Source organism: Hylobates moloch, unplaced genomic scaffold (assembly GCF_009828535.3).
Source record: "Hylobates moloch isolate HMO894 unplaced genomic scaffold, HMol_V3 SCAFFOLD_3, whole genome shotgun sequence".
NCBI classification, from domain to species: Eukaryota; Metazoa; Chordata; class Mammalia; order Primates; family Hylobatidae; genus Hylobates; species Hylobates moloch.
In genome coordinates, this window is record NW_026652278.1 from 64,186,481 (window position 1) to 64,213,035 (window position 26,555).

Consider the following 26,555-nt stretch of genomic DNA (forward strand, 5'->3'; position numbering starts at 1 on the left):
TCCTGATTATAAAAAATATGTGATCCAGAGAAAATAGAAAATGCAGACATTTTGCAAAAAGAAAGAAATGCTTCCTGGAATTTCACCATTCATTTAGTAAATATTAATACCTGTACTTTTCAAGTACAGAAGTAATCTTGTTAATTTTTGGTGTTTCCTTGTAGTACTTTTAGTATATGCATCTATTATTTTTAATCAGATTAGGATTGTACTATGCAATCTTGTATCTTGACTTTTCTGTTTCTATCTAAGCATTTTCCTCATTAAGTACGCTTAATGGTTACATAATCCTTCATATAAATGTCTTGAAATCTACTTACTACTTTTATTGAGCATTCAGATATCTTACTATCAAATAATGCCACAGTGACTGCTACCTTATAAAACGTTTGTTCATTTTATATGGATGTGTGTTTACGAGAGATGCTGCTTTGGAAGAGGGCTAATGACATTTCCAACAGTGTATTGTTGGTTATGGTTATGGAGTAGATCTTAGTTGAGATCTAGTCACACATAATATACCCAGTATATATTTGCCTCAGATTTTTCTTTTGTTGAGGTTTTATAGATTTATGACAATGCTTCCTTTTCAGATCTCGATTTACCTATCAAGGTTTTTGTGTCTTTTTGGTTGATTTTTAAAGTGATGTGTTTAGAAGAATTGCTTTAGGATAGCTTGTTTTGTCTCTTTCTCAGAAGATTCTCTATTAATTTGTGTAGGTGATTATTGATTTCTTTCTGTGGCCCTTTACTTGATAGGAAATACCTGTGGAACAAAAAGAAGGTGCTTTCTCTAATTTTCCCATATCTGAAGAAACTATTAAGCTTCTCAAAGGTAATGTTCTTGGAAATATCATATGATGTTAGAACGTATTATTTTAACAGAAGCACTCCACTGTTTTTGTTAAGATGAACCAGGATGTATTCTTATTGTAGGCTGATATATGCAGTCATATAATGAAGTAGGCCTGTGTATTCAATATAGTACTATAGTAGTGATGATTCTTCATGCTTCTTAAACAAGTAGTTAAAATTTCTTCAGGCCTTCTGTGGTGGCTCACACCTGTAATTGATTGAGGCCAGGAGTTTGAGATCTTCCTGGGTAACATAGTGAGAACCTGTCCCGACAAAAAGTTTAAAAATTAGCTGGGCACGTGGTAACACACATCTATAGTCCTAACTACTCCAGAGGCTGAGGAAGGAAGATCGCTTGAGCCCAGGAGTTCAAGGCTTCAGTGAACTGTGATCACACCACTGCACGCCAGCCTGGGTGACAGAATGAAACCCTGTCTCAAAAAAAATTGTATTTAATACAGTATGTATTCAGAAGTGTAATGACTAATGGTGCAGGTGAAATTAAGCAATTAGGTGATGCCATGTTAGTGTTTTATCTCTTTCACTTCTGAGGCATCTCTAGATTAATTAGCCTAATTTGTAGGCGTAAACCCAGAATTCATTTAATAATCTGCTTCTGAAGTAGCTGGAGTCACAGTTACTCAAGTAGGTGCTTCCTAAATCAGGAGCAGCACAGTTGCATTGCAAAGCACCAGATTTTCAGGCTTATGGATAAGACTTCAAATATTTACTATAATTGGATGCTTTACAGTTTGTTGATATTTTTCAGTCAAGCAGATTCTTTACTATCAGAATATTTCTGAGCCAGGTATGATGGCTTGCACCTGTAATCCCAGCTGTCTATCAGTCTGAGGCAGGAGGATCACTTGAGCCCAGGAGTTCAAGGCTGCAAGTGAGTTATGATCACACCACTGTACTCCAGCATGGGCGACAAAGCAAGACCTTGTCTCTTAAAAAATATATGTATTTGAGCCTAACTTTGTAGATGTTGACCAGAAGGTAGAATTCCTTAGTTCTATAGGACCAGAAGCATGAGTAATATACTTCAGTATGTCAGTATGGCTAATATTTTAAGAATTGCAGTGTGAGATAACACAGTTAATTTGTTCATAGGCCGAGGAGTGACCTTCTTATTTCCTATACAAGCAAAGACATTCCATCATGTTTACAGCGGGAAGGACTTAATTGCACAGGCACGGACAGGAACTGGGAAGACATTCTCCTTTGCCATCCCTTTGATTGAGAAACTTCATGGGGAACTGCAAGACAGGAAGAGAGGCCGTCCCCCTCAGGTAACTGTCTTAAATACAAGGGCTCTCAGTCAGCACAGGAAAAAACACCACTTGGGCATTGTGTACATACCCTACTATTTTGTATTGTGTTCTTATATTCACCCATTCTATTTACTGTTGATCTTTATGTGAAAGTAATCCAGGACAATTCTTTTATATTTAATAATTAATATATACAGATCATTCTCTGTATATTTCAGTGTTTTAATTTTTCCCACAGTTTTGATCATCTATATAATTAATGCTCATCATATTTCCTTCAAACCCTTAGATGTCCCTGGGGCTTATAGCTTTGGTCAAGTGTCTGACCATTTTTGCCTAGATGGAGAAAGCATTTTTGGTAGAAAAGCATGAATGGGCGGTGGCCCACGCCTGTAATCCCAGCACTTCGGGAGACCGAGGCGGGCGGATTACAAGGTCAGGAGATCGAGACCATCCTGGCAAACACCGTGAAACCCCATCTCTACTAAAAATACAAAAAATTAGCCGGGCGTGGTGGCGGGCGCCTGTAGTCCCAGGTACTTGGGAGGCTGAGGCAGGAGAATGGCGTGAACCCAGGAGGCGGAGCTTGCAGTGAGCTGAGATCGCGCCACTGCACTCCAGCCTGGGCAACAGAGCAAGACTCCGTCTCAAAAAAAAAAAAAAAAAAAAGCATGACTGGAAAGAAGGGCAAGTCAGAGGTGAAAAGGCCAAGACCCCATATTAGGGTGAGTCCATTGGGCTCATTTCTAGAGAACTTGACATTTAACAAACATTAACCTCATTGAAATGACTGCAAATGCCCATGTTGTCACTTTGGCTGTGGGTTCTTGCAGTTGTCTTTCTGGCCTAACCTCACTTGCTCACTGGCCTTCCAGTGTCCATGTTCCCCCTTTGTTAATTTGTTTACTGCTGTATCCCTAGCACATAGAATAGTGCTTGGCCAATAGTAGGTAGTCATTAAATATTTTTTAGATGAATGTATTAGGTGTTCTTGAATCATATTAGTTTCATACCATTACCCTATTTTGAGGACCTGTAGCAGTTCAAGCGATTCTCCTGCCTCAGCCTCCCAAGTAGCTGGGATTACAGGTGTGTACCACCATGCCTGGCTAATTTTGTATTTTTAGTAGAGATGGGGTTTCACCATGTTGGCCAGGCTGGTCTTTAACTCCTGAGCTCAAGTGATCTACCCACCTCAGCCTCCCAAAGTGCTGGGATTATAGGCGTGAGCCACTGCACCTGGACTTTTTTTTTTTTTTTTGAGACAAAGTCTTGCTTTGTCGCCCGGGTTGGAGTGTGGTGGTGCAGTCTTAACCTCTGCCTCGCAGGTTTAAGCGATCCTCCCGCCTCAACATCCCAAGTAGTTGGGATTACAAGTGTGAGCCACCACACCTGGCTCATTTGTATTTTTAGTAGAGATAGGCTTCCACCATGTTGGCCAGGCTGGTCTTGAACTCCTGACCTCAAGTAAGCCACCCACTTTGGCCTCTCAAAGTGCTGGGATTATAGGCATGAGCCATTGCGCCTGGCCAGCAGTTTCATGTTTTTTATATATATATATAGATCAAACTCATATTGCTCTAGGATTCAAAGCGCCCCTTACATTGTTGGCTCTACCTTACTTCTCTGACTTTGTTCTGCTTCAAATTTTCTTTACTGTAGAGGTTAAGACTATAGGTTTTGGAGCCCAATTGCTTGAAGGCTCAGCTCCTTCTTAGCCTTTGGGGCTTAGTTAAGTTATTTATCCTCTAATACCTAGCTCAAAAGGTTGCGAGAATTAAATCAGTATAATACATATAAAGAATTTAGTAGAGTCTAAGATCTATTAGACAAAAATATTAGCTAATGTTATTGTCATCATCAGTGTGAGACCTTGTTCAAGTCGTTCTTTTGCTGGAATGCTGTTCTTTAAGGACTAGATTAAGAAACAAATACTACACAGTAATTTGAATTCAATTATTTTTCTTTATCAGGTACTGGTTCTTGCACCTACAAGAGAGTTGGCAAATCAAGTAAGCAAAGACTTCAGTGACATCACAAAAAAGCTGTCAGTGGCTTGTTTTTATGGTGGAACTCCCTATGGAGGTCAATGTGAGTACATTGAAAAAGTGAGGGAAGTATAATGCCACCCATTGTTGACTGCTCTGATTGGATTTCTTTTCACCTTGACATCTGGCTTCTCTACATAGGATAGTCATTTATGGGGATTTTCTTTTGCCATTGTTTAAACGTGGTCAAGAACATGATCCTGCTTGATGATAGGCAAATCCTATATATGGTTCTTAGGACTTTTATCTATCTATATTTATCTAGGGGCTACAAAGGTAACTTATTATTGAACTCAAAAAGACAGTCCATTTGGGCTCTAGGAAATAGGAAGTCAGAATTCAAGGTTACTCTTGTCTGTCAGGACCTTGGGTCTGTCCCTCTTTCTGCATGGTTTCTTCTTTCTTGATGTAGGCAGGCTTTCTTTCCTTGGGGCTCAGGGGCCAAATGTTACAGTCTCTGCTCTTGTATTCCATTACTTCCCAGTTCAAGGCCTTGGAGCTTTATTATTAGAGCAGATGTATAAATTAGGAAGGGATTTAAGGAATTAAAAAAATCATAGTTTTGGCTGGGCACAGTGGCTCATGCCTGTAATCCCAGCACTTTTGGGAGGCTGAGGCAGGCGGATCACGAGGTCAGGAGATCGAGACCATCCTGGCTAACACGGTGAAACCCCGTCTCTACTAAAAATACAAAAAATTAGCCGGGCGTGGTGGCAGGCACCTGTAGTCTCAGCTACTCAGGAGGCTGAGGCAGGAGAGTGGCGTGAACCCGGGAGGCTACCACGCCTGGCTAATTTTTGTATTTTTAGTAGAGATGGGGTTTCACCATATCGGCCAGGCTGATCTCGAACTCCTGACCTCGTGATTTGCCAGCCTTAGCCTCCCAAAGTGCTGGGATTACAGGCGTGAGCCACCGTGCCCAGCCGGAAGTAATTTCTTTCCTGGTGCTATTGTCCTCCAGTAGTGCATATTTCTTTCTTTCTTATTTATTTATTTATTTATCATTTTTTTGTGAGACAGTCTCACTCTGTGGCCCAGGCTGGAGTGCAGTGGCGTGCTCTTGGCTCACTGCAACCTCTGCTGCCCAGGTTCAAGCGATTCTCCTGCCTCAGCCTCCCGAGTAGCTTGGATTACAGGCGCCCGCCACTGCGCCTGGTTAATTTTTGTAGTTTTAGTAAAAATGGGGTTTCACCACGTTGGCCAGGCTGGTCTTGAACTCCTGATCTCATGATCCACCCACCTTGGCCTCCCAAAGTGCTGGGATTACAGGCGTGAGCCACCACGCCTGGCTGCATATTTCTTTTATGTCACTTTGTACACTAGACTGTCATTTCAAATATTTACTATAATTGGGTGCTTTAAATTTTGTTGATATTTTTCACTTCTCATGTTTTTCCCACTAGATTAGGAGTGCCATGAGTATCTTTATCATTATTACTTAGCATATTACTTTGTACTTGTAGGTATTTAACAAATATTTTAGAGTAACAATACAGTTAACTGTGGTACCCCAGACAGATGAAAGTACTTACTAAAAACCCAGCAAATCTTGTCATTGTTTTTTATAGTTGAACGCATGAGGAATGGGATTGATATCCTGGTTGGAACACCAGGTCGTATCAAAGACCACATACAGAATGGCAAACTAGATCTCACCAAACTTAAGCATGTTGTCCTGGATGAAGTGGACCAGATGTTGGATATGGGATTTGCTGATCAAGTGGAAGAGATTTTAAGTGTGGCGTACAAGAAAGGTAATCCACAAATTCAAGAAGCTGATAAAAAATACCAAAGGAAGGGTGGTAACTAAATAATTGTCTTTATTTATTTTGAGGCAGAGTTTCACTGTCTCACTCTGTTGTCCAGCCTGGAGTGCAGTGGCATAGTCTCGGCTCACTGTAACCTCTGTCTCCTGGGTTCAAGTGACTCTCATGCCTCAGCCACCCTAGTAGCTGGGATTACAGGCACCTGCCACCACGCCTGGCTAATTTTCGTATTTTTAGTAGAGGTGGGGTTTCGCCATATTGCCCAGGCTGGTCTCAAACTCCCAGCCCCAAGTGATCCGCCTGCCTCACCCTCCCAAAGTGCTGGGATTAGAGGCATGAGCCACTGCGCCTGGCCTGGTGACTAAGTAGTTTTCTAAGAGATGAATAAAGCCTTGGGAAATTGGAAGGGGGCTTATTTTATGTAGAAACTTGGATTAAAAAAAAAAAGTCATTACTCTGGGATTAAAGCTGGTGAGGAAAAAAAAAGTCATGATTTATCATATTACCACAATGGGGAAAACTTGGGAAAGTAAAAGAAGAAAAATACCATCTTCTGTCATCTTGATGTGGTCTGCTTTTGGTGTATTCCTGATGTTTTGCATTTTATTGTGTATATGTGTTGATTATACTCTGACTATACATATAAAAATTCAGCAAAAATACTGTATGAAGTGGTTGGCCATGACTTAATTCTACCATTTGCCTATTTTGATTTTTATTCAATATAAATAATTCTGTTTAGCCACTTTTATACAGATAGCTTCTCACCTCAATATCTGGAATTTTTTTTTTTTTTTTTTTTTTTTTTTGAGACAGGGTCTAAATCTGTCACCCAGGCTGGAGTGCAGTGGTGGGATCTTGGCTCATTGCAACCTCCACCTTCCAGGTTCAAGCGATCCTCCGAGTAGCTGGGACTATAGACGTGCACCACCATGCCCAGCTAATTTTTCTGTTTTTTGTAGAGCTGGGTTTCACCATGCTGTCCAGGCTGGTCTTGAACTCTTGGACTCAAGTGATCCTCCCTCCCACTTTGGCCTCCCAGAGTACTGGGATTACAGATGTGCTCTACCGTGGCCACCCTTTTTTTATTTTTAAGATAGGCCCTCACCCTGTCACTCAGGCTGTAGTACAGTGGCACCATCATAGCTCACTGCATCCCTAAACTGCTGGGCCTCAGCTTCCTGAGTAGCTTAGGGCTACAGGCGTGCGCCACCATGCCTGGCGAATGTTTTTATTATTCACAGAGACAGGGTCTCACTGTGTTGCCCAGGCTTGTCTTGATTCCTGGCCTCAAGTGATCCTCCTACCTCCACCTCTGAAAGCATTGGAATTACAGGCATGAGCCACTGTGCCTGGCCTGGAATTGGTTGTTTAGGATAGATTTCCAGAAGTGGAATTACTGAGCTTAAAAGTGTAAATAATTCATGCTCCTCAATATACACTGTCAAATTCTCTCCAGAAGGATTCTACCACACTTCTATTTGGAATGTTTGAGAATGTGATGGCACTCTTAAGTAGAATTGAACAAACAAAAATAGTAGCTGGACTCAATGATTGGACAAGAATTCTAAATTCATAAAATATTGAGAATAGAAATCTTAGAATAGATTTCGTTTGTAATTCAAAAGCCTAATGGTCAGAAAGCAAAATAACTTTAAAGTACTTTCACTATTTTAAGGATCTTTTAGATAAATTACCTAGCGGTATTTCTTTGCCCATTGGGGAACCTCTGTCTTCCAGTTTTGTGTCCTCAGTGCCTGACTTGGCCTCAGGTGGTTGCTGGTGAACGTTGATGGACTGTAGAAGTATTAGGTTAGGTGGAATACTATGTAGGCTTGTTTGGATTATTCATATTGACTTTTTTTTCCCCCTCCTCAAAGATTCTGAAGACAATCCCCAAACATTGCTTTTTTCTGCAACTTGCCCTCATTGGGTATTTAATGTTGCCAAGAAATACATGAAATCTACATATGAACAGGTGGACCTGATTGGTAAAAAGACTCAGAAAACGGCAATAACTGTGGAGGTAAATTATTTACTTAGTTGCCAGAATATAAAATTGTATATTATTTTTTTCTTGTCTGTTAGTATTAAGACTGGCAAATATTCTTTTTCCAGATAAATACTAAATCCATGTGAAAAGCCAAGGAAAGATATTTCTATTTGAGCTGTATATGATATCTGTGTTTTTATTTTTATTTTTATTTTTTGCGATGGAGTCTCGCTCTGTCACCAGGCTGGAGTGCAGTGGCGCAATCTCCGCTCACTGCAACCTCAACCTCCCGGGTTCAAGCAATTCTCCTGCCTCAGCCTCCTGAGTGGCTGGGACTACAGGCATGCACCACCACGCCCAGCTAATTTTTGTATTTTTAGTAGAGACAGGGTTTCACCATGTTGGTCAGGATAGTCTCAATCTCTTGACCTCGTGATCTGCCCACCTCGGCCTCCCAAAGTGCTGGGATTACAGGTGTGAGCCACCACGCCTGGCCTGATAGCTGTGTTTTTAAAATTTCATCATCGATGGCCTCATTTCATTTCAGAATGATTTGGAACTTAAATCTATCTGAGTTATGTAAACATAAATCACACTTAAAATTTAAACATTAGAGGGCAGCAGAGAAATCTAGTGCTTTGTGTTTAAGCTTAAAAGTGTTGAAGTTTAAAATTTCACCTTCGATTCTGATACCTAGATGAATTAATTTCACTGAGGAACAGACCTGTATAAATTAATCTACTACAGATTGGGTTTTTAAGTAAATGAAAGGGCAAAACATACAGAAATTTGTTGGTTATTTGGTTTCCTGTAGAAAGCTAGGGAATGGCATTTCCTGCATTTTCCTGGTTGTCAGAAAATAAAGAAGTTAGATGCTCTTTAGAGAAAGGGGAGAGGCATGGGGAGATGGGCAGATCATGTTGCTTTCTGCTTTACTGGCTTATTTAGGTTTTTTTCTCTCAGTGGTGGCTGCAGACAGCTCTTATTAGGCTTGAGTAGTTGTTTCCAGGAGCAAGACATTAGAACATTAGTGTTGTGCTCACTCATCATTGTGTTGTGATTTTAGTTTCCAGCAAAGCTTTACTAAGTAGATGTTTTTTTTCTTCTTATATAAGCATCTGGCTATTAAGTGCCACTGGACTCAGAGGGCAGCAGTTATTGGGGATGTCATCCGAGTATATAGTGGTCATCAAGGACGCACTATCGTCTTTTGTGAAACCAAGAAAGAAGCCCAGGAGCTGTCCCAGAATTCAGCTATAAAGCAGGTTGGTCCTTCCTCTTATGCCAGCAAAGCTGGGGATATCAACAAATCTTCACCTTGGGCATATCTGCTCTTGGTCTGATTTTCATTCATTCAGTGAATACCAGTTTAGTTTAGTTTAGTTTAGAAATGAGAGGAAGCTACTTTTTTTTTTTTTTTAATTGAGGCAGAGTCTCACTCTATTACCCAGGCCGGAGTGCAGTGGTGTAATCTGGGCTCTCTGCCTCCTAAGTTCAAGTGATTCTCCCACTTCAGCCCCCCAAGTAGCTGGGATTACAGGTGGGCACCACCACGCCTGGCTAATTTTTTTTTTTTTGAGACGGAGTCTCGCTTCTTCGCCCAGGCTGGACTGCTATGGTGTGATCTTGGCTCACTGAAACCTCCGCTTCTTGGGTTCAAGCAATTCTCCTGCCTCAGCCTCCTGAGTAGCTGGGATTACAGGCATGTGCCAGCACGCCCAGCTAATTTTTGTATTTTTAGTACAGATGGGGTTTCACCATGTTGGCCAGGTTGGTCTCGAACTCCTGACCTCAAGTGATCAAGTGATCCACCTGCCTCGGCTGCTCAGAATGCTGGGATTATAGGCATGAGCCATTGCGCCTGGCCTACCTTTTTTTTTTTTTTGGAGACAGGGTCTCACTCCCTTTGCCCAGGCTGAAGTGAAGTGCATTGGTGTGATCTCGGATCACTGTAGCCTTAACCTCCAGGTAGCATGCACCACCATACCTGGCTTTTTTTTCTGGATGGTGTTTTATTATTGATATAATTCATGTGCCACATATTACCATTTAAAAATGTACATTTCAGTGGCTTTTAGCATAATCATGAGGTTGTGCCACAGTCACTACTATCTAATTGGGAAGACTCTTTTTTAATCTTCAGCTTTTAGGTTCAGGGGTACATGTGAGGATGTGCAGGTTTGTTACATAGCTAAATGTATGCCAAGGTGGTTTGCTGCACAGATCATCCCATAATCTAGGTATTAAGCCCAGCATTTATTAGCTATTCTACCTGATGCTCTCCTACCCACCCTCCACTAATTTTATTTAAAAAAAAATTTTTTTTTTTAATTTTTAGTAGAGACCGAGTCTTGCCATATTGCCCGGGCTGGTCTCAAACCTCAGGCTCAAGCAATCTGCCTGTCTGGGCCTCCCAAGTGCATGAGCTACTGCACCTGGCCTCACTTCTTTCTAATGATCAGAGTGTGCATGTCATGGCATCTCATCGCACAAATGAGGAAAGGGTGGCTCAGACCTAAGGTTACACTGATAAAATAGGTTTGATCACTCTTGTCTCATATCCTCAACTTCAATAAGTAAAGTTGGATACAGTTGGAATTGATAACTGCGGGTTTGGAAATAATATTGAGGCTTATCCATTCAAGACACATTTTCCCCTTTGTAATGTTTTCAACAGGCATATCACCAAAATATGAATGTCTTTTACAGGCGTAACTGATGAAGAGAAAAAGTACTTGTATTATTGGAGCTGGTGTTCTTACATCCATTTATTTATTGGCAGGATGCTCAGTCCTTGCATGGAGACATTCCACAGAAGCAAAGGGAAATCACCCTGAAAGGTTTTAGAAATGGTAGTTTTGGAGTTTTGGTGGCAACCAATGTTGCTGCACGTGGGTTAGACATCCCTGAGGTTGATTTGGTTATACAAAGCTCTCCACCAAAGGTATGTGCTTTATGCTTAGATTTTATTTTGTTTTGTTTCTTTGGGGTATTAAAACAAATTGGAAATTGTATTATTTACTTTCATATCATTAGTATATAGCTATCTTTTGAGTGCTGGGATGCTAAGGGTGATTTTGAGAATGAACCTGTTATGAGACACCCCCCTCAGAACTGACACTTGAGTAGAAGTGCAATCAGCAGACAGAGGTTCAAAAGGTGACTTTGGGATATAGTGTGATTTTTGAGCCAAACCTTGAGAATGGGTGGAAGGACATAGATGGGATAGGGGTAAGTAAGATAGATAAATGCATGAGCCTAGAGGACAGGGGAGAGAAAGAGCCTGTAATTAACCTCTGGTTAGAGATGCTTAGCTTTGTGAGTTATAGGAACCTCTCAAGGAGGACCCTGAAGCATAGTTTACTTGATGTGGATAGTTCTTCATGTAAATAAAGGTTGTTCTAAAGGTATTCCAATCACTTCCAACATGAAGACCACAAAATCTCACCCAAATTGGCAAATCCCCCACGGTTAAAGGCTGCTTACAACAATGGGGAAAAATAACTGAAGACTATGAATTCACCAATTCTTAAAAAGGAAGTCTCATGAGTGTGTGGTATAAACATTGTTTCACGAGCCTTTAGACTTTTTGATATGGTAGCCACTAGCTGTGTTGAGCACTTGAAATGTAGGTGATCTGAATTGATCTGTGTACTGCAAGTGTAAAATACATAGTGCATAACTTTTTATTATGTGGTCTGGATTTTGAAGACTTAATGGAAAAAATACAAAATATTGCATTGGTACCCTGGTTTGTGTAGATAGTATATTGAAATGATAAGACTTGGATATATTGACAGGCATGGTGGCTCGTGCCTGTAATCCCAGCACCTTGGGAGGCTGAGGCAAATGGATCACTTAAGGTCAGGAGTGCGAGACCAGCCTGGCCAACATGGCGAAACTCTGTGAAACCCTGTCTATACTAAAAATACAAAAATTAGCCAGGCCTGGTGTCAGATGCCTGTTGTCCCAGCTACTTGGGAGGCTGAGACAGCAAAATCACTTGAACCCAGGAGGCGGAGGTTGCAGTGAGCTGAGATCATGCCACTGCACTCCAGCCTGAGTGACAGAGCGAGACTCTGTCTCAAAAGAAAAAAAAAAGACTTGATATATTGAGTTAAAATACATTAAGCTTCTTGAAGAAATCTTTTCAGTGTGTCTACTGGAAGACTGAAAATTGGAATTACATATATGCCTGTAATGGACAAGCACTATTTAGACAATGCTCTTTGTAAGTTTGCCTGCAGGACAGGGACCACTGTTCTAGAAGCTTTAAAAATTGCCAGAGGTCTTTAAATTGAAGTGCTAAGGGACCTTCTTCCTCATGTCCCCAGGCTTATAACCACAATTGCTAGTGTTCACTGACCTGCGTAGGCTACTCAGGTGTTTGTCTCTCTTTTTTGTTTTAGTGTTACTCATGTATTTTACTTCAATAGGATGTAGAGTCCTACATTCATCGATCCGGGCGGACAGGCAGAGCTGGAAGGACGGGGGTGTGCATCTGCTTTTATCAGCACAAGGAAGAATATCAATTAGTACAAGTGGAGCAAAAAGCGGTAAAACTATTCTTACCTTTCATTAAGCAAATGTTGAGTTCTAAAGTCAGTCTTTGGTTTCTTCAATTTTTATCCACTTTAAAATATTTTTATTTCTAGTGTGTGGCAATGACTGAAAGCTTATTGTTAGGTACATATGTTGTCCTGTGATAAAAGGCCCATTCTGAAGTTACTTTGCATTTGAAAACAGTGATTTTGTTTTCATATGTTTGAAAGGCAGTTTTCAGACAATGATAATATGAACCAGAGATAATTAAGATTGAGAGGCTGTAGGAATTGCTTGAAAATCAAATGAATGAGGGTATGTCAAAAGGATAAAAGGGAGAAGAGACTAATTTTTCCTCCAGGAGAATTGGAATAGTGTATGTAGATTCTTGCCCCTTGGCAGGAGCTTAACTCGTCTGCTTCCTCTTGAGTGGACTGCACTTAGGGACTTGCTTTCAAAGAATACAGTAAGGTGGGGAGTGAGGACTTTACCGTGGAGAGATGAACAAACACTACCTAGGCCAGCTGATCGTGGGTCACATCATCAGTGATAGGCACATAGGCATGTGCCCCTGATAAGAGGTGGTGAGGCGAGCATTCATGTCGGGTATTCCTCCCCCAAATATATAACCCTGAGCATGAGGAAAACACCAGACAACCTCAAACTGAGGGACATTCTACAAAACTGTTGACCAGCACTCCTTAAAACTGTCAAAGTCATGAAAAACAAGGAAAGAAGGAAAGACAGACATGGAATAAAGTCTGGGGTTCGATTAATAGTTTAGCAATGTTGGTTTCTTAGTTGAAACAAATATACCTTAACAGTGTAAGATGTTAACAATAGCAGAAACCTGGAGCTCTCTGTACTGTCTTTGTAGCTTTTCTGTAAGTCTAAAATTAAAAGTTCATTTTTTAATGTAATAAATACATTTGGCCTATATTAAAAAATTAGGGGACTGCTTATCTTATTGGAAACAATTGATGGCCATTGTACATTAAACTGTGGTTCATTTTCCTGTAGGGAATTAAGTTCAAACGAATAGGTGTTCCTTCTGCAACAGAAATAATAAAAGCTTCCAGCAAAGATGCCATCAGGTATGTTCCCTACCACTGCTATGGTCTGTTTTAGTGTTTGTTCAAATACTGCATGTCTTTGTACAGTAATAGGATTTGACTTTAAAAAAAATTTTTTTTTAAATTTTTGAGACAGGGTCTCACTATGTTTCCCAGGCTGGTCTCAACTCCTGGTCTCAAGCAGTCCTCCCACCTCAGCCTCCCAAAGTGCTAAGATTACAGGCGTGAGCCAGCATGCACAGCCTATTCTTTTTAACTGATAACCTGTTTATCAAAAAAAAAAAAACAAACCAGACAGTGCTGAAGTAGAATTTCACAAAGTGGATATCCTCGTTTCTACTCATCCCTGTCCTATCCTGTTTACCAGAGGAAACCACTATTAAAATAGTTTGCTTTGTCTAGGATATTTTAAGGGATATCTTAGGTATAGTATAAGTGCTTCTCACCCACTGGCTGATTAGACCACAGATTACATTCCAAATCTACGTTAATCCAGTTCCTTGCCTGGTAGGATGAAAGTTGATTGCTTCGTTAATAGTAAATGTCTAGATGGTGAGGATTGGGTTAATTAACAGTTTGTCAAATGGAGGTGCTGCTGTCATTGGAGGCAAGAGAATTACTTTTTATGGGATTGTCCTGCAAATGGAAGGATATTTAGCTGTTTAGGATCCGTGGCTGATTTCCCTGTGCCGCATACTCAGGGTAAGTAGGGTTGGCATTATAAAAACCAGAAACCATTTTCCAGATGCCTCCTGGTGGTGACCTACATTCTCTGTTAAAGAACCACTGAGTTTGGGCATCATTTTTATAGTGGTTTCCACAGTTACTGTAAATGCTTATTTAAAAAACAGACACAGGGAGTCCATGATCGAAGGAAATCCTGGATGTCAGTCAGCATATTAATAGTTCAGGAAAGTTTTGTAAATGAAAGTTTTGGGCCAGGCATGGTGGCTCATGCCTGTAATCCCAGCACTTTGGGAGGCTGGGGTAGGCGGATTGCCTGGGCAACACGGTGAAACTCCATTTCTGTAAAAAATACAAAAATTAGGCCAGGCGCGGTAGCTCACGCCTGTAATCCCAGCACCTTGGGAGGCCGAGGTGGGTGGATTACCTGAGGTCAGGATTTCAAGACCAGCTGGCTAACATGGAAAAACCCCGTTTCTACTAAAAATATAAAAAAATAGCCGGGCGTGGTTGCGCACGCCTGTAATCCCAGCTACTCGGGAGGCTGAGGCAGGAGAATTGCTTGAACCCGGGAGGTGGAGGTTGCAGTGGGCCGAGATCACGCCATTGCACCCCAGCTTGGGCAACAAGAGCAAAACTCTGTCTTAAAAAAACAAAAAAAAAATACAAAAATTAGATGTGGTGGCAAGTGCCTGTAGTCCCAGCTACTCTGGAGGCTGAGATGGGAGGATTGCATGAGCCCAGGAGGTTGAGGCTGCAGTGAGCTGTGATTGGGCTAGTGTACTCCACCCTGGGTGGCAGAGTGAGACTATCTCAAAAAAAAAAGAAAGAGAAGGAAGGAAGGAAGAAAGAAGACAGGGAAGGGAGGAGAGGAAGGATGAGTGTATTTTTTTTTTTTTTTTTGAGTCTCGCTCTGTTGCCCAGGCTGGAGTGGAGTGGTGCGATCTCGTCTCACTGCAAGCTCTGCCTCCCTGGTTCACGCCATTCTCCTGCCTCAGCCTACCGAGTAGCTGGGACTATAGGCCCCTGCCACCACGCCCAGCTAATTTTTTGTATTTTTAGTAGAGACAGGGTTTCACCGTGTTAGCCAGGATGGTCTCAATCTCCTGACGTCGTGATCCGCCCGCCTTGGCCTCCCAAAGTGCTGGGATTATAGGCATGAGCCACCGCCCTCTCGAAAGAGTGTATTTTAACTGCATTTTTCAAATTTATTTTAGCATAGCATGTTTTTTTTTAAGTATCCTACAGACAGGGTTCCCTTGGGTGCCAGTTAAGGAGAGTTGGGGTTAGATGGTCAAGAAGGGGAATGGGACAAAGATGCTGGTGGTATACAACAAACAGCCTCCAGAGTGCCAGCCCTGACACTGCTGCATATCACTTTCTACCCTTTTACTGGATGATCTTTTTCAACTTTGAATGGGACATTTATTATTGCCAAGATAATAGTGACCCCCTAAAAAATGTACAAATAGTCCCATAAAGGTCCTTATCATTTTTTAAACTGACTTTGGAGGTCTTTTTCTTATTTCTTTTATTTTCTTTTTTTTTAAAGAGACGGGTTTCTTAAAATGATTGTGTGTGGCACAGTCATAGCTCACTGCAGCCTCAAGCAATCCTCCCACCTCAGCCTCCCAAGTAGCTGGGACTACAGGCATGTGCCACCACACCCAGCTTTTTTTTAAAACTTCAGAATGGAAATAGGTTTTTTCTGATCCTAAAAGTAACACATGCTTCTTGTATAAAAACTCTTGACATTATTCATCATCACATCTAATGGTAGTATGACATTTTATTATGTCTGTTTTGTGGCTTATATAAGCAGCCCAGATGATGCACATTTTAAAATTATTTATACTTTTTGTATATTATAAGTAACACCATGGTGAACTTCTCGTTTTATTATTTCCTTAGGATAAAATGGTGGGGTAGGTGATAAATTAGAATTACATACAGTCAAAGGAATGGATTTATTACTATAGCAATATGATTATTATACACTGCATCAAAATAAATGTGTTACACATGTGAACGATTTGGAAAGTTATTCATTTATCTTGAGATGTCTTAGAAATGAAATCTGTCCACTTCTAGTATCCTTTCTCCTAACACACTCTCAAACAACAGGCTTTTGGATTCCGTGCCTCCCACTGCCATTAGTCACTTCAAGCAATCAGCTGAGAAGCTGATAGAGGAGAAGGGAGCTGTGGAAGCTCTGGCAGCAGCACTGGCCCATATTTCAGGTGCCACGTCCGTAGACCAGCGCTCCTTGATCAACTCAAATGTGGTAAGGTTCTGCAGCACATTCCTGACACTTCATAATTTGGGGTATGAGCAGGATGTGAAAGAGTTTCATTTAAGCTTCCCAGTTGTTTTCATTTTCTCATGAAAGTAATAAAGTATTAATTGTATTTTACAATTTCTGGCCGGACACAGTGGCTCATGCCTGTAATCCCAGCCCTTTGGGAGGCACAGGCGGGAGGATGGCTGGAGCCTACAAGTTTGAGGTCAGCTTGGGCAACCTAGTGATACTCTGTCTCTACAAAATATAAAAAATAAAAAATTAGCTGGGCGTGGTGACATGCTGTGGTTCCAGCTACCTGGGAGGCTGGGATGGGAGGAGGGAGGATCACCTGAGCCCAGGATGTTGAGGCTGCAGAGATCCGTGATGGTGCCACTGCACTCCAGCCTGGGTGACAGAGTGAGACTCTGTCTCAGAAAAGAAAAGAACCAATAATTCCCATGTTTAAACACACACACATACACATTCAAATCCATATGGGCCGAAAATATGAGTGGTCCTGACTGGCTGTGTGGAGGGAGGAATGGCAGTAGCTAGTAATGGACGCAGGATTCTTTTGGGTGGATTATATCATGTTCTGAAATTTTAGATAGTGCTGATTGGTTGCAGATCTTACAAATGTACTAAAACAAACAAAAAAACCACTGGATTATATACTTTCAAATGGTGAATTTTGTGGTATGTGATTTTTAATTGTTTTAATCCTAAAGTAGCCCAAACATATACATGCATAAATGCATATAATACATTTAGCCAGCATACCTAGGAACTTTAGAAGGTGTATGCTTTTCTTTTCCTGTAAATTCAAATTTTTATTGAGATAATTGTAGATTTACATGTAGCTGTAAGAAATAATACAGAGAGATCCTTTGTATACTCTGCCCAGCTTCCCTAAATGGCAATATTTTGGAAAACTATAATACCACACCAAGATATTGACATTGGTACAATCAACCAGTCTTACTCAGAGTTCCCCAAGTAAAACCAGGGACTGTTTCTACTAATTGTTTGTGTGAGGTATACGTTTTTTAGGAATAACTTTTCAAGAAATATTTTAGAATCACAAAAGCAGGTATTTATCAATTAGGTTTATTTTCAGCACTTTAATTTTATTCTCCTTTCTTGTGTAAGGGTTTTGTGACCATGATCTTGCAGTGCTCAATTGAAATGCCAAATATTAGTTATGCTTGGAAAGAACTTAAAGAGCAGCTGGGCGAGGAGATTGATTCTAAAGTGAAGGGAATGGTTTTTCTCAAAGGAAAGCTGGTAAGGCTGGGGTCTCTGTTGTAACCTTGATGGGGCTTTATGTGGGCAGGAAAACAGTGTGGTTTGGGTTCTTCCTGTTCTGTGGGGATGCTGCATCTCTTCACTCTCTCATCTTCCCTGGGTAATCTCATCTGTGATCCTCAGATGCCACTCTGCCACTGACAACTGCTGTACCTCTATCTCCAGCCTGAACCGTTCTCACAATGCCAGACTTGATCCAGCTGCTTCCCTGACATCTCCACCTAAACAGTTATTTAAAGTAACTTTTTCAGAATCTTTTTTTTTTCTTAGCAATCCTATTTTAGCACTGGACTTATTCAGAATCTTGAATTCAAATGAAAAATGAAAAATTTTGCCTCCCAAACCTGGTGTTCTTTCTTCTGAGGCCTTCTCTTGGTTTATGCCATAGACTATCACAAGGATTCTCAAACATTTTGGTTTCACAATCCCTTTAGCAAATGTTAGGGACCCCCAAAAGCTTTTGTTTGTATGGGTTATATCTATTGATACTTACTGTATTAGAAATTAAAACTGGAACTCTAAAACACAATATCATGTTCCATTAGCCATCAGAGCAATGATTTTATCACATCATATAGTGTCTAGGAAACTCTACTGTACCTTGAGGGAATGAGTGTGGAAAGGGCAGCATTATTATGAAAATAATTTTGACTTGGCGAAGCCCCTAAAAGATCTCAGGTTTCCACGTTTCCACTGGCCTAGTGAACCAATCAGGTTTATCTTCAACTTATTGCATGTCTAGCCATGTTGTTTATCTCCTTAAGCAACTCCACAAAACTTGTGGGATAAAGTCTCAACCCTTTCATAGGAGGATAAGATCCTTCATGTCCTGGCCTTTGCTAGCCTTACAGCTTAATTTCTACCTCATTGCTACCAACACCATTTACTCCAGCAGTGCCCAGTACACCATGTTTTATCTCATCCTCAGTGCATGCTGAACCTACTATTTATAGTAATCTTTCGGCCAGGCGCGGTGGCTCATGCCTGTAATCTCAGCACTTTGGGAGGCTGAGGTGGACGGATCACCTGAGGTCGGGAGTTTGAGACCAGCCTAACCAACATGGAGAAAAGCTGTATCTACTAAAAATACAAAATTAGCCGAGGATGATGGCGCATGCCTGTAATCCCAGCTACTCAGGAGGCTGAGGCAGGAGAATCACTTGAACCCGGGCGGCAGAGGTTGCGGTGAGCCAAGATCGCGCCATTGCACTCCAGCTTGGGCAACAAGAGTGAAACCCCGTCTCGAAAAAAAAAATTTTATATATATATATAAATCTTTTCCTCCAAAGTAGCTTTTATGACTTTGCTTAGCCTTAAATCTTACCAGGCAATGTGAGGGGCGTCTTTATCTGCATTTCAGAGTCTTTAGGACACGTGTTGATGCAGGTAAACTTTTACCTTGCTGTGTTTGCTAATGGAGAGCCTCAAGAACACTCAAAGGCAAAAACTGTTTTCTAATTGCCTCTATACCCAGTGAATGCCTGGGATTATACTCTACTTTGTAAATATGTAAGCGAAGATTCCCATGAATGGCAAAATCCACCAGTAGGTGATGATACCTATGTTATGATTGGGTAAATTTTGGGGTGAAAGGGGTGTTCCTTATAAAATATTGCAGTTGAAGACAGCAGGGGGAGGAGTGCCTGTATTAGTTAATACATAGTTTGACTATATTTTTAGATGATTTCCTTGATTGGAGAGGATGGCACTTAATATTAAAGATGGTGTCCTGGCTAGGTGCCGTGGCTTACACCTGTAATCTCAGTATTTTGGGAAGCTGAGCTGGGAAGATAATTCTTGAGACCAGCCTGGGCAATGTAGTGAGACCCTGTCTGTACCAAAAAAAAAAAAAAAAAAAAAGCCAGATGTAGTGGCATGCACCTGTAGGAATTCAAAGTTACAGTGAGTTGTTAATTGCACCACTACACTCCAGCCTAGGCAGTAGAGCAAGACCCTATCTTAAGAGGGAAAAAAAAAAAGATGGTGTCCTGTATTATTTTTTTCATACTCTTACAGAAGGCTGAATTAAGAAAAACCAGAAAATCAACAATAGAAGATCACTTGTTTTTCTGCTTTTAATTAGGTCATTCTGAATAGCTGGCATTGCTTTTCTGATGGAAGGCAGTATATAGTTTAGACTATAGGTTTTAGAGCCATACAGACTAGATTTTAAATACTTGCTCCATTCAATAGCTGTGGGGCCTTAGACAAGTCAGCTAACCTTTCCAAGCCTGTTTGCTCAGCAATAAAATGTAGTTAATAGCCACTAGGGGGTTAGCACAGTGTAATAGCTAAGACTGTCTATAGTTAGAAAGTTCTAAATCGTTTGGGGTTCTTTTTTTCAATATTCCTTGTCTTTCTGCAGTGTACTTTTGGCAGCTATAATGTATTAGCTTTGGTCTAAAGTTCATCTAAAATTATACCTGGTGGTTTTTTTGCTTTATGTTTTTTGTTTTCTTTTTTTTAAAGAATACGTGGTCTTTTAAAGGGAGTATTTTTAATGTGCGTTGGTTGGATTAACTTCCATTTGCTTTGATTTCTAGGGTGTTTGCTTTGATGTACCTACCGCATCAGTAACAGAAATACAGGTATTTTCCCTTAGATTTTAAAGTTAACGTACCTAAATTGTAGAATGTTAATTACGAAAATAGAGAATAATAGATTGGGAAACAATAGTTCTGGTTCCTTTAGTAAGAGATAATTGATAATTAAATTTTGGAATATTGCCCCCTAACTTTTTAATTCTGATATTTTTGTAGTTGAACCCACCTGGTTTCTATATTTCCTTTATACAAAGTTGTGAACGATATCCAGCTCTCCCCACCCCTTAACACTTACATATGTCATACAGATTTTGTGTGCGTGTGTATGTGTGCATGCATGTGTGTGTGCGTTTTCAGACAGTCTCGCTCTGTCACCCAGGCTGGAGTGCAGTGGTGCAATCTTGGTTCACTGCAACCTCCGCCTCCCGGGTTCAAGCGATTCTCTTGCCTCAGCTTCCCAAGTAGCTGGGATTATAGGCCCACCACCACCTCCGGCTAATTTTTTGTATTTTTAGTAGAGGGGGTTTTGCCATGTTGGCCAGGCTGGTCTCGAACTCCTGACCGCGGGTGATCCACCCACCTCCCAAAGTGCTGGAATTACAGGCATGAGCCACCACGTCCAGCCTACAGGTTTTCATAGACATTTAAAATTGTTACATCTTTATTCAGTACTGTGAGAAATGTGTGCTTAATATATTTGTTTTATCACTTTTGGCTGTAGATACCCTGTAGCAATTGAGTTGAATAAATTGTTTAATAACTTAATAAATGAAGTAGTGATGCAGGCTATTTCTCATAATGAAACTATATTTTCCCACACTTCATTGACATTGGCTTTTGGACCATGATGGTTGGCCAGTGTTATTTTTGACCAGTGACTTCTTAAGCACTTATGTTATCACCTTTTCTTTGAAGAAATGGCAAATGTTTTGCTTTTCTCATGCTTTTTAAAAATCGAATACTAATTAAAGCACATGAAAACAAAACATTCTCTCAACAGGAGAAATGGCATGATTCACGACGCTGGCAGCTCTCTGTGGCCACAGAGCAACCAGAGCTGGAAGGACCACGGGAAGGATATGGAGGCTTCAGGGGACAGCGGGACGGAAACAGAAGATTCAGAGGACAGCGGGAAGGCAGTAGAGGCCCGAGAGGACAGCGATCAGGAGGTGGCAACAAAAGTAACAGATCCCAAAACAAAGGCCAGAAGCGGAGTTTCAGTAAAGCATTTGGTCAATAATTAGAAATAGAAGATTTATATAGCAAAAAGAGAATGATGTTTGGCAATATAGAACTGAACATTATTTTTCATACAAAGTTAAAAGCACATTGTGCCTCCTTTTGACCACTTGCCGAGTCCCTGTCTCTTTCAGACACAGACAAGCTTCATCTAAATTATTTCATCTGATCATTATCATTTATAACTTTATTGCTACTTCATCAGTTTTTCCTTTTGAAAGGTGTATGAATTCATTACATTTTTATTCTAATGCATTATCTGTAGATTAAAAGATAAAATCAAGCGTGTATTTGCCTATACTTTGTGAGTTCACCTGTCTTTATACTCAAAAGTGTCCCTTAATAGTGTCCTTCCCTGAAGTAAATACCTAAGGGAGTGTAACAGTCTCTGGAGGACCACTTTGAGCCTTTGGAAGTTAAGGTTTCCTCAGCCACCTGCCAAACAGTTTCTCATGTGGTCCTATTGTCTACTGAGACTTAATACTGAGCAATGTTTTGAAACAAGATTTCAAACTAATCTGGGTTATAATACAGTTTATACCAGTGTATGCTCTAGACTTGGAAGATGTAGTATGTTTGATATAGATTACCTATACTTATGTTCGTTTTGATGGATTTTTAGCTTCTCATTATAAGGTGATTCATGCTTTAGTGAATTCTTCATAGATAGTATATATAAAAGTACATTTTAATAGAAAGCCAGGGTCTTTAAGGAATTTCAAATGTATAAGGTGGCTCCATAGCTTTATTTCTAAGTAGGCTGGATAAATGGTGCTTAAATGATAATGTACTCCACTTCTTCCTATTGGAAGATTAACATTATTTACCAAGAAGGACTTAAGGGAGTAGGGGACACAGATTAGCATTGCTCAAGAGTATGTAAAAAAAAAAAAAAAGAACCAAACCACCGAAAAAAATCAAATGCAAAAAGGTAACAAATTCATAACTGGAGAGCAAAGAGAAGAACAAGTATGATTTCCATGATAAAGCATTGTTTTAATGGTGAAAACTTCACAGATCACTAATGTTTCTAGAGGTTAACTTCAAGTGGGCAAGCTGGGGTTTTTAGGTAGTCAGTGGCCTAGTTCCTAAAGCCACAGTATAGGATCTGTTTGTTAAACTGAATCTCTGTTGAAAGTTTGTTTCAGCTGCTTGGAGGCTTCCTTTTAAGACAAACTGTATGTGATTAAGTTGTTTTGAGGGAACTGAAGAACCTGATGTAGCCCTTGGCTAGATAACTGCCTGATTTCTCAGATATTATTTCTCTGGGAAACATTCTGCATAGCACAGGAGCTTAAGAGTGGCATTATCTTCTTGCCTTAATTTCCAGAGATTATTTCTGTACTGAGAATCCTGGAACTACTGTGCTAGGAAGTTTAAAGCCGCATGGTCTGTCTTGTTTTCATTTAGTTATTGTGAGCACCTAGAATCTTTCTAGGTCCTGATTTCTCTTGCTTAATCCAGTCTTTATCTCTAACTGCCCCTTATTTGATCACCATGTACTAGGAGCTCTGATGGCCAGCTCAGCTCCTAATCCTTGAGGCAACATCCTTTTTGTATTTGAACTTCAGTTCTGTCCTTGAATCCTGACTAGATATTTCTTGCCCTCTGGTCTCAGAATTCTCTTGGTTTTTATTCCTTGATCCACTTGCCAGTTTTATCACTTTACCCTTTTTCCTCATGGCTGCGCATCAAGCCATGGGTATTAGTTGACAGTGTAATTTATTAGATTCTGGTTTTGCCCAAATACTAGGCATGCTTTAATAACAACTGAACCATTTCGTTATTTGGATAGGCATGGGTACCTTATCAAGCAGATTAAAAGGATATGGTACCCGTCCTTTAGAAAAGAACAGCTAAAACCTTGTTGTGGATTATGGATTTAGCCTAAAGAAAAATAATCTGGCATAAATTAAGAGTAAGAGGGAAGATTAATAGAAATTTCACTTCACATAACTTAAAACATGGCTATTTCAATAAATGAAACTAAAGTTTCTCCTGGATCCCAGAATTCAACCTGTATTTATAAATGTAGAATGTATTTAGCTACTTTTTGGTTTAAATGAACTTCTTGGGTTAGCTTGGTAAATGTTGTAATTTTTACTATTTTCTACAAAGAAAATATTTTCTAATTTAAGTTGGAGCTATCTGTGCAGCAGTTTCTCTACAGTTGTACATAAATGTTTTTACTATGAAATGAGCTAATGTATAAAATACTGCTCTATACCATAATAAAGATAGTAATACTTGATTTTGGTGGCTTTTGTTTTCTAAAATGAAAATAGCTTGAAATATTTATTATAAAAATAATAAAAGCTAGATATAAAAATCTAAAGAGAAAAGAAACCAGTCACCTTTATCTAATATTTTAGTGAGCAGTCTTCCACATATTCATTTATAAAATTGGAATCATTTGATTTTGTGTATTGCTTTTCCCCCCCAACATGTTGTGCACAATTTTGTACAGGCTTACAAGGACATTTTTGATGACATGTTATCTTGTATGGATATGCCACTACACATTTAACCAGTACTTGATGTCCATGTTGGTTATTTCTAATTTTTCACCATTATAAACAACCCTAAAGTTAATATCCTCATATATGTGTTTGCATACTTGTCTGTCACCTTAGGATACGTTTTCTAAAGGTAGATCTACAGCTTTGAACTCCTAGGCTCATGTGATCCTCCCTTTCAGCCTCCCAAGTAGCTGAGACTACAGGGGGTACCACCAAACCTGGCTAATATTTAAATTTTTTATAGAGATGGAGTCTCATTCTGTTGACCAAGCTGGTCGTGAACCCCTGGCCTCAAGCAATCGTCCTGCCTTGGCTTCCCAAAGTGCTGGGATTATACGTGTGAGCCACCATGCCCACCCTCTTCTAATTATCTGTCATGAGATGGATCTCCAGTCATTGCACTGAGGTTTATGTATTTAATATATTTAGTGTTTTCCCTATACCGGGGCATGGATTTTTGTCTTTCTTTGAGACAGGGTCTCTATCTGTTACCCAGGATGGAGTGCAGTGGCATGATCATAGCTCACTGCAGCCTTGAACTCCTGGGCTCCAATGACCCTCTTACTTCAGTCTCCCACTTAGCTAAGACTATAGGCATGTGCCGCCACACCTGGCCAATATTTCTTTAAAAATGTTTTTTGTAGAAAAATTAGCCGGGCGTGGTGGCAGGTGCCTGTAGTCCCAGCTACTTGGGAGGCTGAGGCAGGAGAATGGCGTGAACTCAGGAGGCGGAGCTTGCAGTGAGCCGAGATTGTGCCACTGCACTCCAGCCTAGGTGACAGAGCAAGACTGTCTCAAAAAAAAATGTTTTTTGTAGAGCCAGGGATCTCACTGTATCGTCCAGGCTGGTGAATTTTTGTCCATTTTTTACTGCTGAATTCCCAGCACCTACAACAGTGCTGGAAAATAATAGATACTAAATACTGAACAAGTAAACAAAGTTTTTTTTTTTTTTTGAGACAGGGTCTCACTCTGCTACCCAGGCTGGAGTACAGTGGCTCAATCACAGCTCACTGCAGCCTCCAACTGCCAGGTTCAGGTGATCTCCCATGTCAGCCTCCTGAGTAGCTGGGACTACAGGCATCCACCACTATGCCTGGCTAATTTTTGTATCTATTTATTTATTTATTTGTAGATACGGGGTTTCGCCATGTTGCACGAGCTGGTCTTGAACCCCTGGGCTCAATCGATCCCGCGACCTCGGCCTCCCAAAGTGCTAGGATTACAGGTGTGAGCCACTGTGCCCGGCCCAAATCATTTTAAATGTACTGGGAGATGCACTGATAAGAGGCCAAACTGGCAGCAGGACTGCCTGTTAGAAGTAATCAGATGATGGCGGCCTAAACTAATGGAGATAAAAAGATGTACACAGAGCTCTTTAGGAGGTGGACTAAGCAGTACTATTTGGTTTTAGGTTTAATGACAGAAGAGGCCTGGTGCAGTGGCTCATGCCTGTAATCACAGTACTTTGGGAGGCCAAGGTGGGCAGATTATTACAGGTCAGGAGTTCGAGACCAGTATGGCCAACATGGTGAACCCCCCCCCCACCCCGTTTCTACCAAAAATACAAAAATTAGCTAGGTGTGGTGGTGCACACCTGTAATCCCAACTACTCAGGAGGTTGAGGTTGCACTGAGCCGAGACCACGCCAGTGCACTCCAGCCTGGGCAACAAAGCAAGACTCTGTCTCAAAAAAAAAAAAGAATGACAGAACAGGCTGGGCTTGGTAATCCCAGCACTTTAGGGGGCTGAGGTGGGAGGATTGCTTGATAAGCCTGGACAACATGGCAAGACCCCATCTCTACCAAAAAAAAAAAAAAGTGCAGGAAATCGGCCTGGTGGATGGTGGTGCCATTCACTGACGTGTAGAACTGCAAATGTGGCAAATTTGGTATGGGAAGGAAGGGGCATGTGAAGAGGAAGATCATACATTTAGACTTGAACATACTGATACGCAGCAGCTATTGAAACATTCAGGTGTGATTGTTCTAGCTGGATGTTGGATATTCCAGTCTGGAGCTCTGGAGAGCCATCTGGCCTGGAGACAAAGTGGGAGTAAGCAGCATGTGTAATGATAGACCTGGAAATGGATGAGATCTCCCAGGGATAAGGTTTAGGAAAGAATTTTTAGGAGCATTAACACTTAAAGGATGGAAGTTTAATTTTATTTATTCTTCAGAATAATTCTGTCGAGGTAAGTAGTAGTATCATTCAGATTTTACTATGGGAAACCTGAAGCTTAAAAAAGTTAACTTGTCAGTAAGAAAGCTGGTCGATCTGAGGTTCAAACCATATGTCTATGAGCTCCCAAAATCAATGCTCCTTTGTATGTCTCAAAGCACTGTACACAGCTGGTGCTTAATAGTTAAAATCTATCACCCTTCCCCATTTGACTTGATAACTTAGGAAGGTAAAAGGCATGAGGTGGCTTTC

At 40.7% G+C, this 26,555-nt stretch overlaps 1 protein-coding gene across 1 annotated transcript in view; it reads left to right on the top strand.

Moving 5' to 3' along the window:
- DDX21 (DExD-box helicase 21) overlaps positions 1-23,854 on the top strand; it is a 29,460-nt gene extending 5,606 nt beyond the window's left edge. Inside the window, exons 3-15 of the mRNA XM_032138780.2 lie at positions 760-835; positions 1,969-2,147; positions 4,103-4,220; positions 5,746-5,931; positions 7,824-7,969; positions 9,052-9,201; positions 10,719-10,880; positions 12,373-12,492; positions 13,499-13,572; positions 16,360-16,519; positions 17,666-17,800; positions 20,365-20,409; positions 21,365-23,854. Coding sequence (XP_031994671.1) covers positions 760-835; positions 1,969-2,147; positions 4,103-4,220; positions 5,746-5,931; positions 7,824-7,969; positions 9,052-9,201; positions 10,719-10,880; positions 12,373-12,492; positions 13,499-13,572; positions 16,360-16,519; positions 17,666-17,800; positions 20,365-20,409; positions 21,365-21,604 — 1,791 coding nt within the window. The 3' untranslated portion in view covers positions 21,605-23,854. The remainder of the gene's footprint in view (positions 1-759; positions 836-1,968; positions 2,148-4,102; positions 4,221-5,745; positions 5,932-7,823; positions 7,970-9,051; positions 9,202-10,718; positions 10,881-12,372; positions 12,493-13,498; positions 13,573-16,359; positions 16,520-17,665; positions 17,801-20,364; positions 20,410-21,364) is intronic.
- Positions 23,855-26,555: the final 2,701 nt, after the last annotated feature.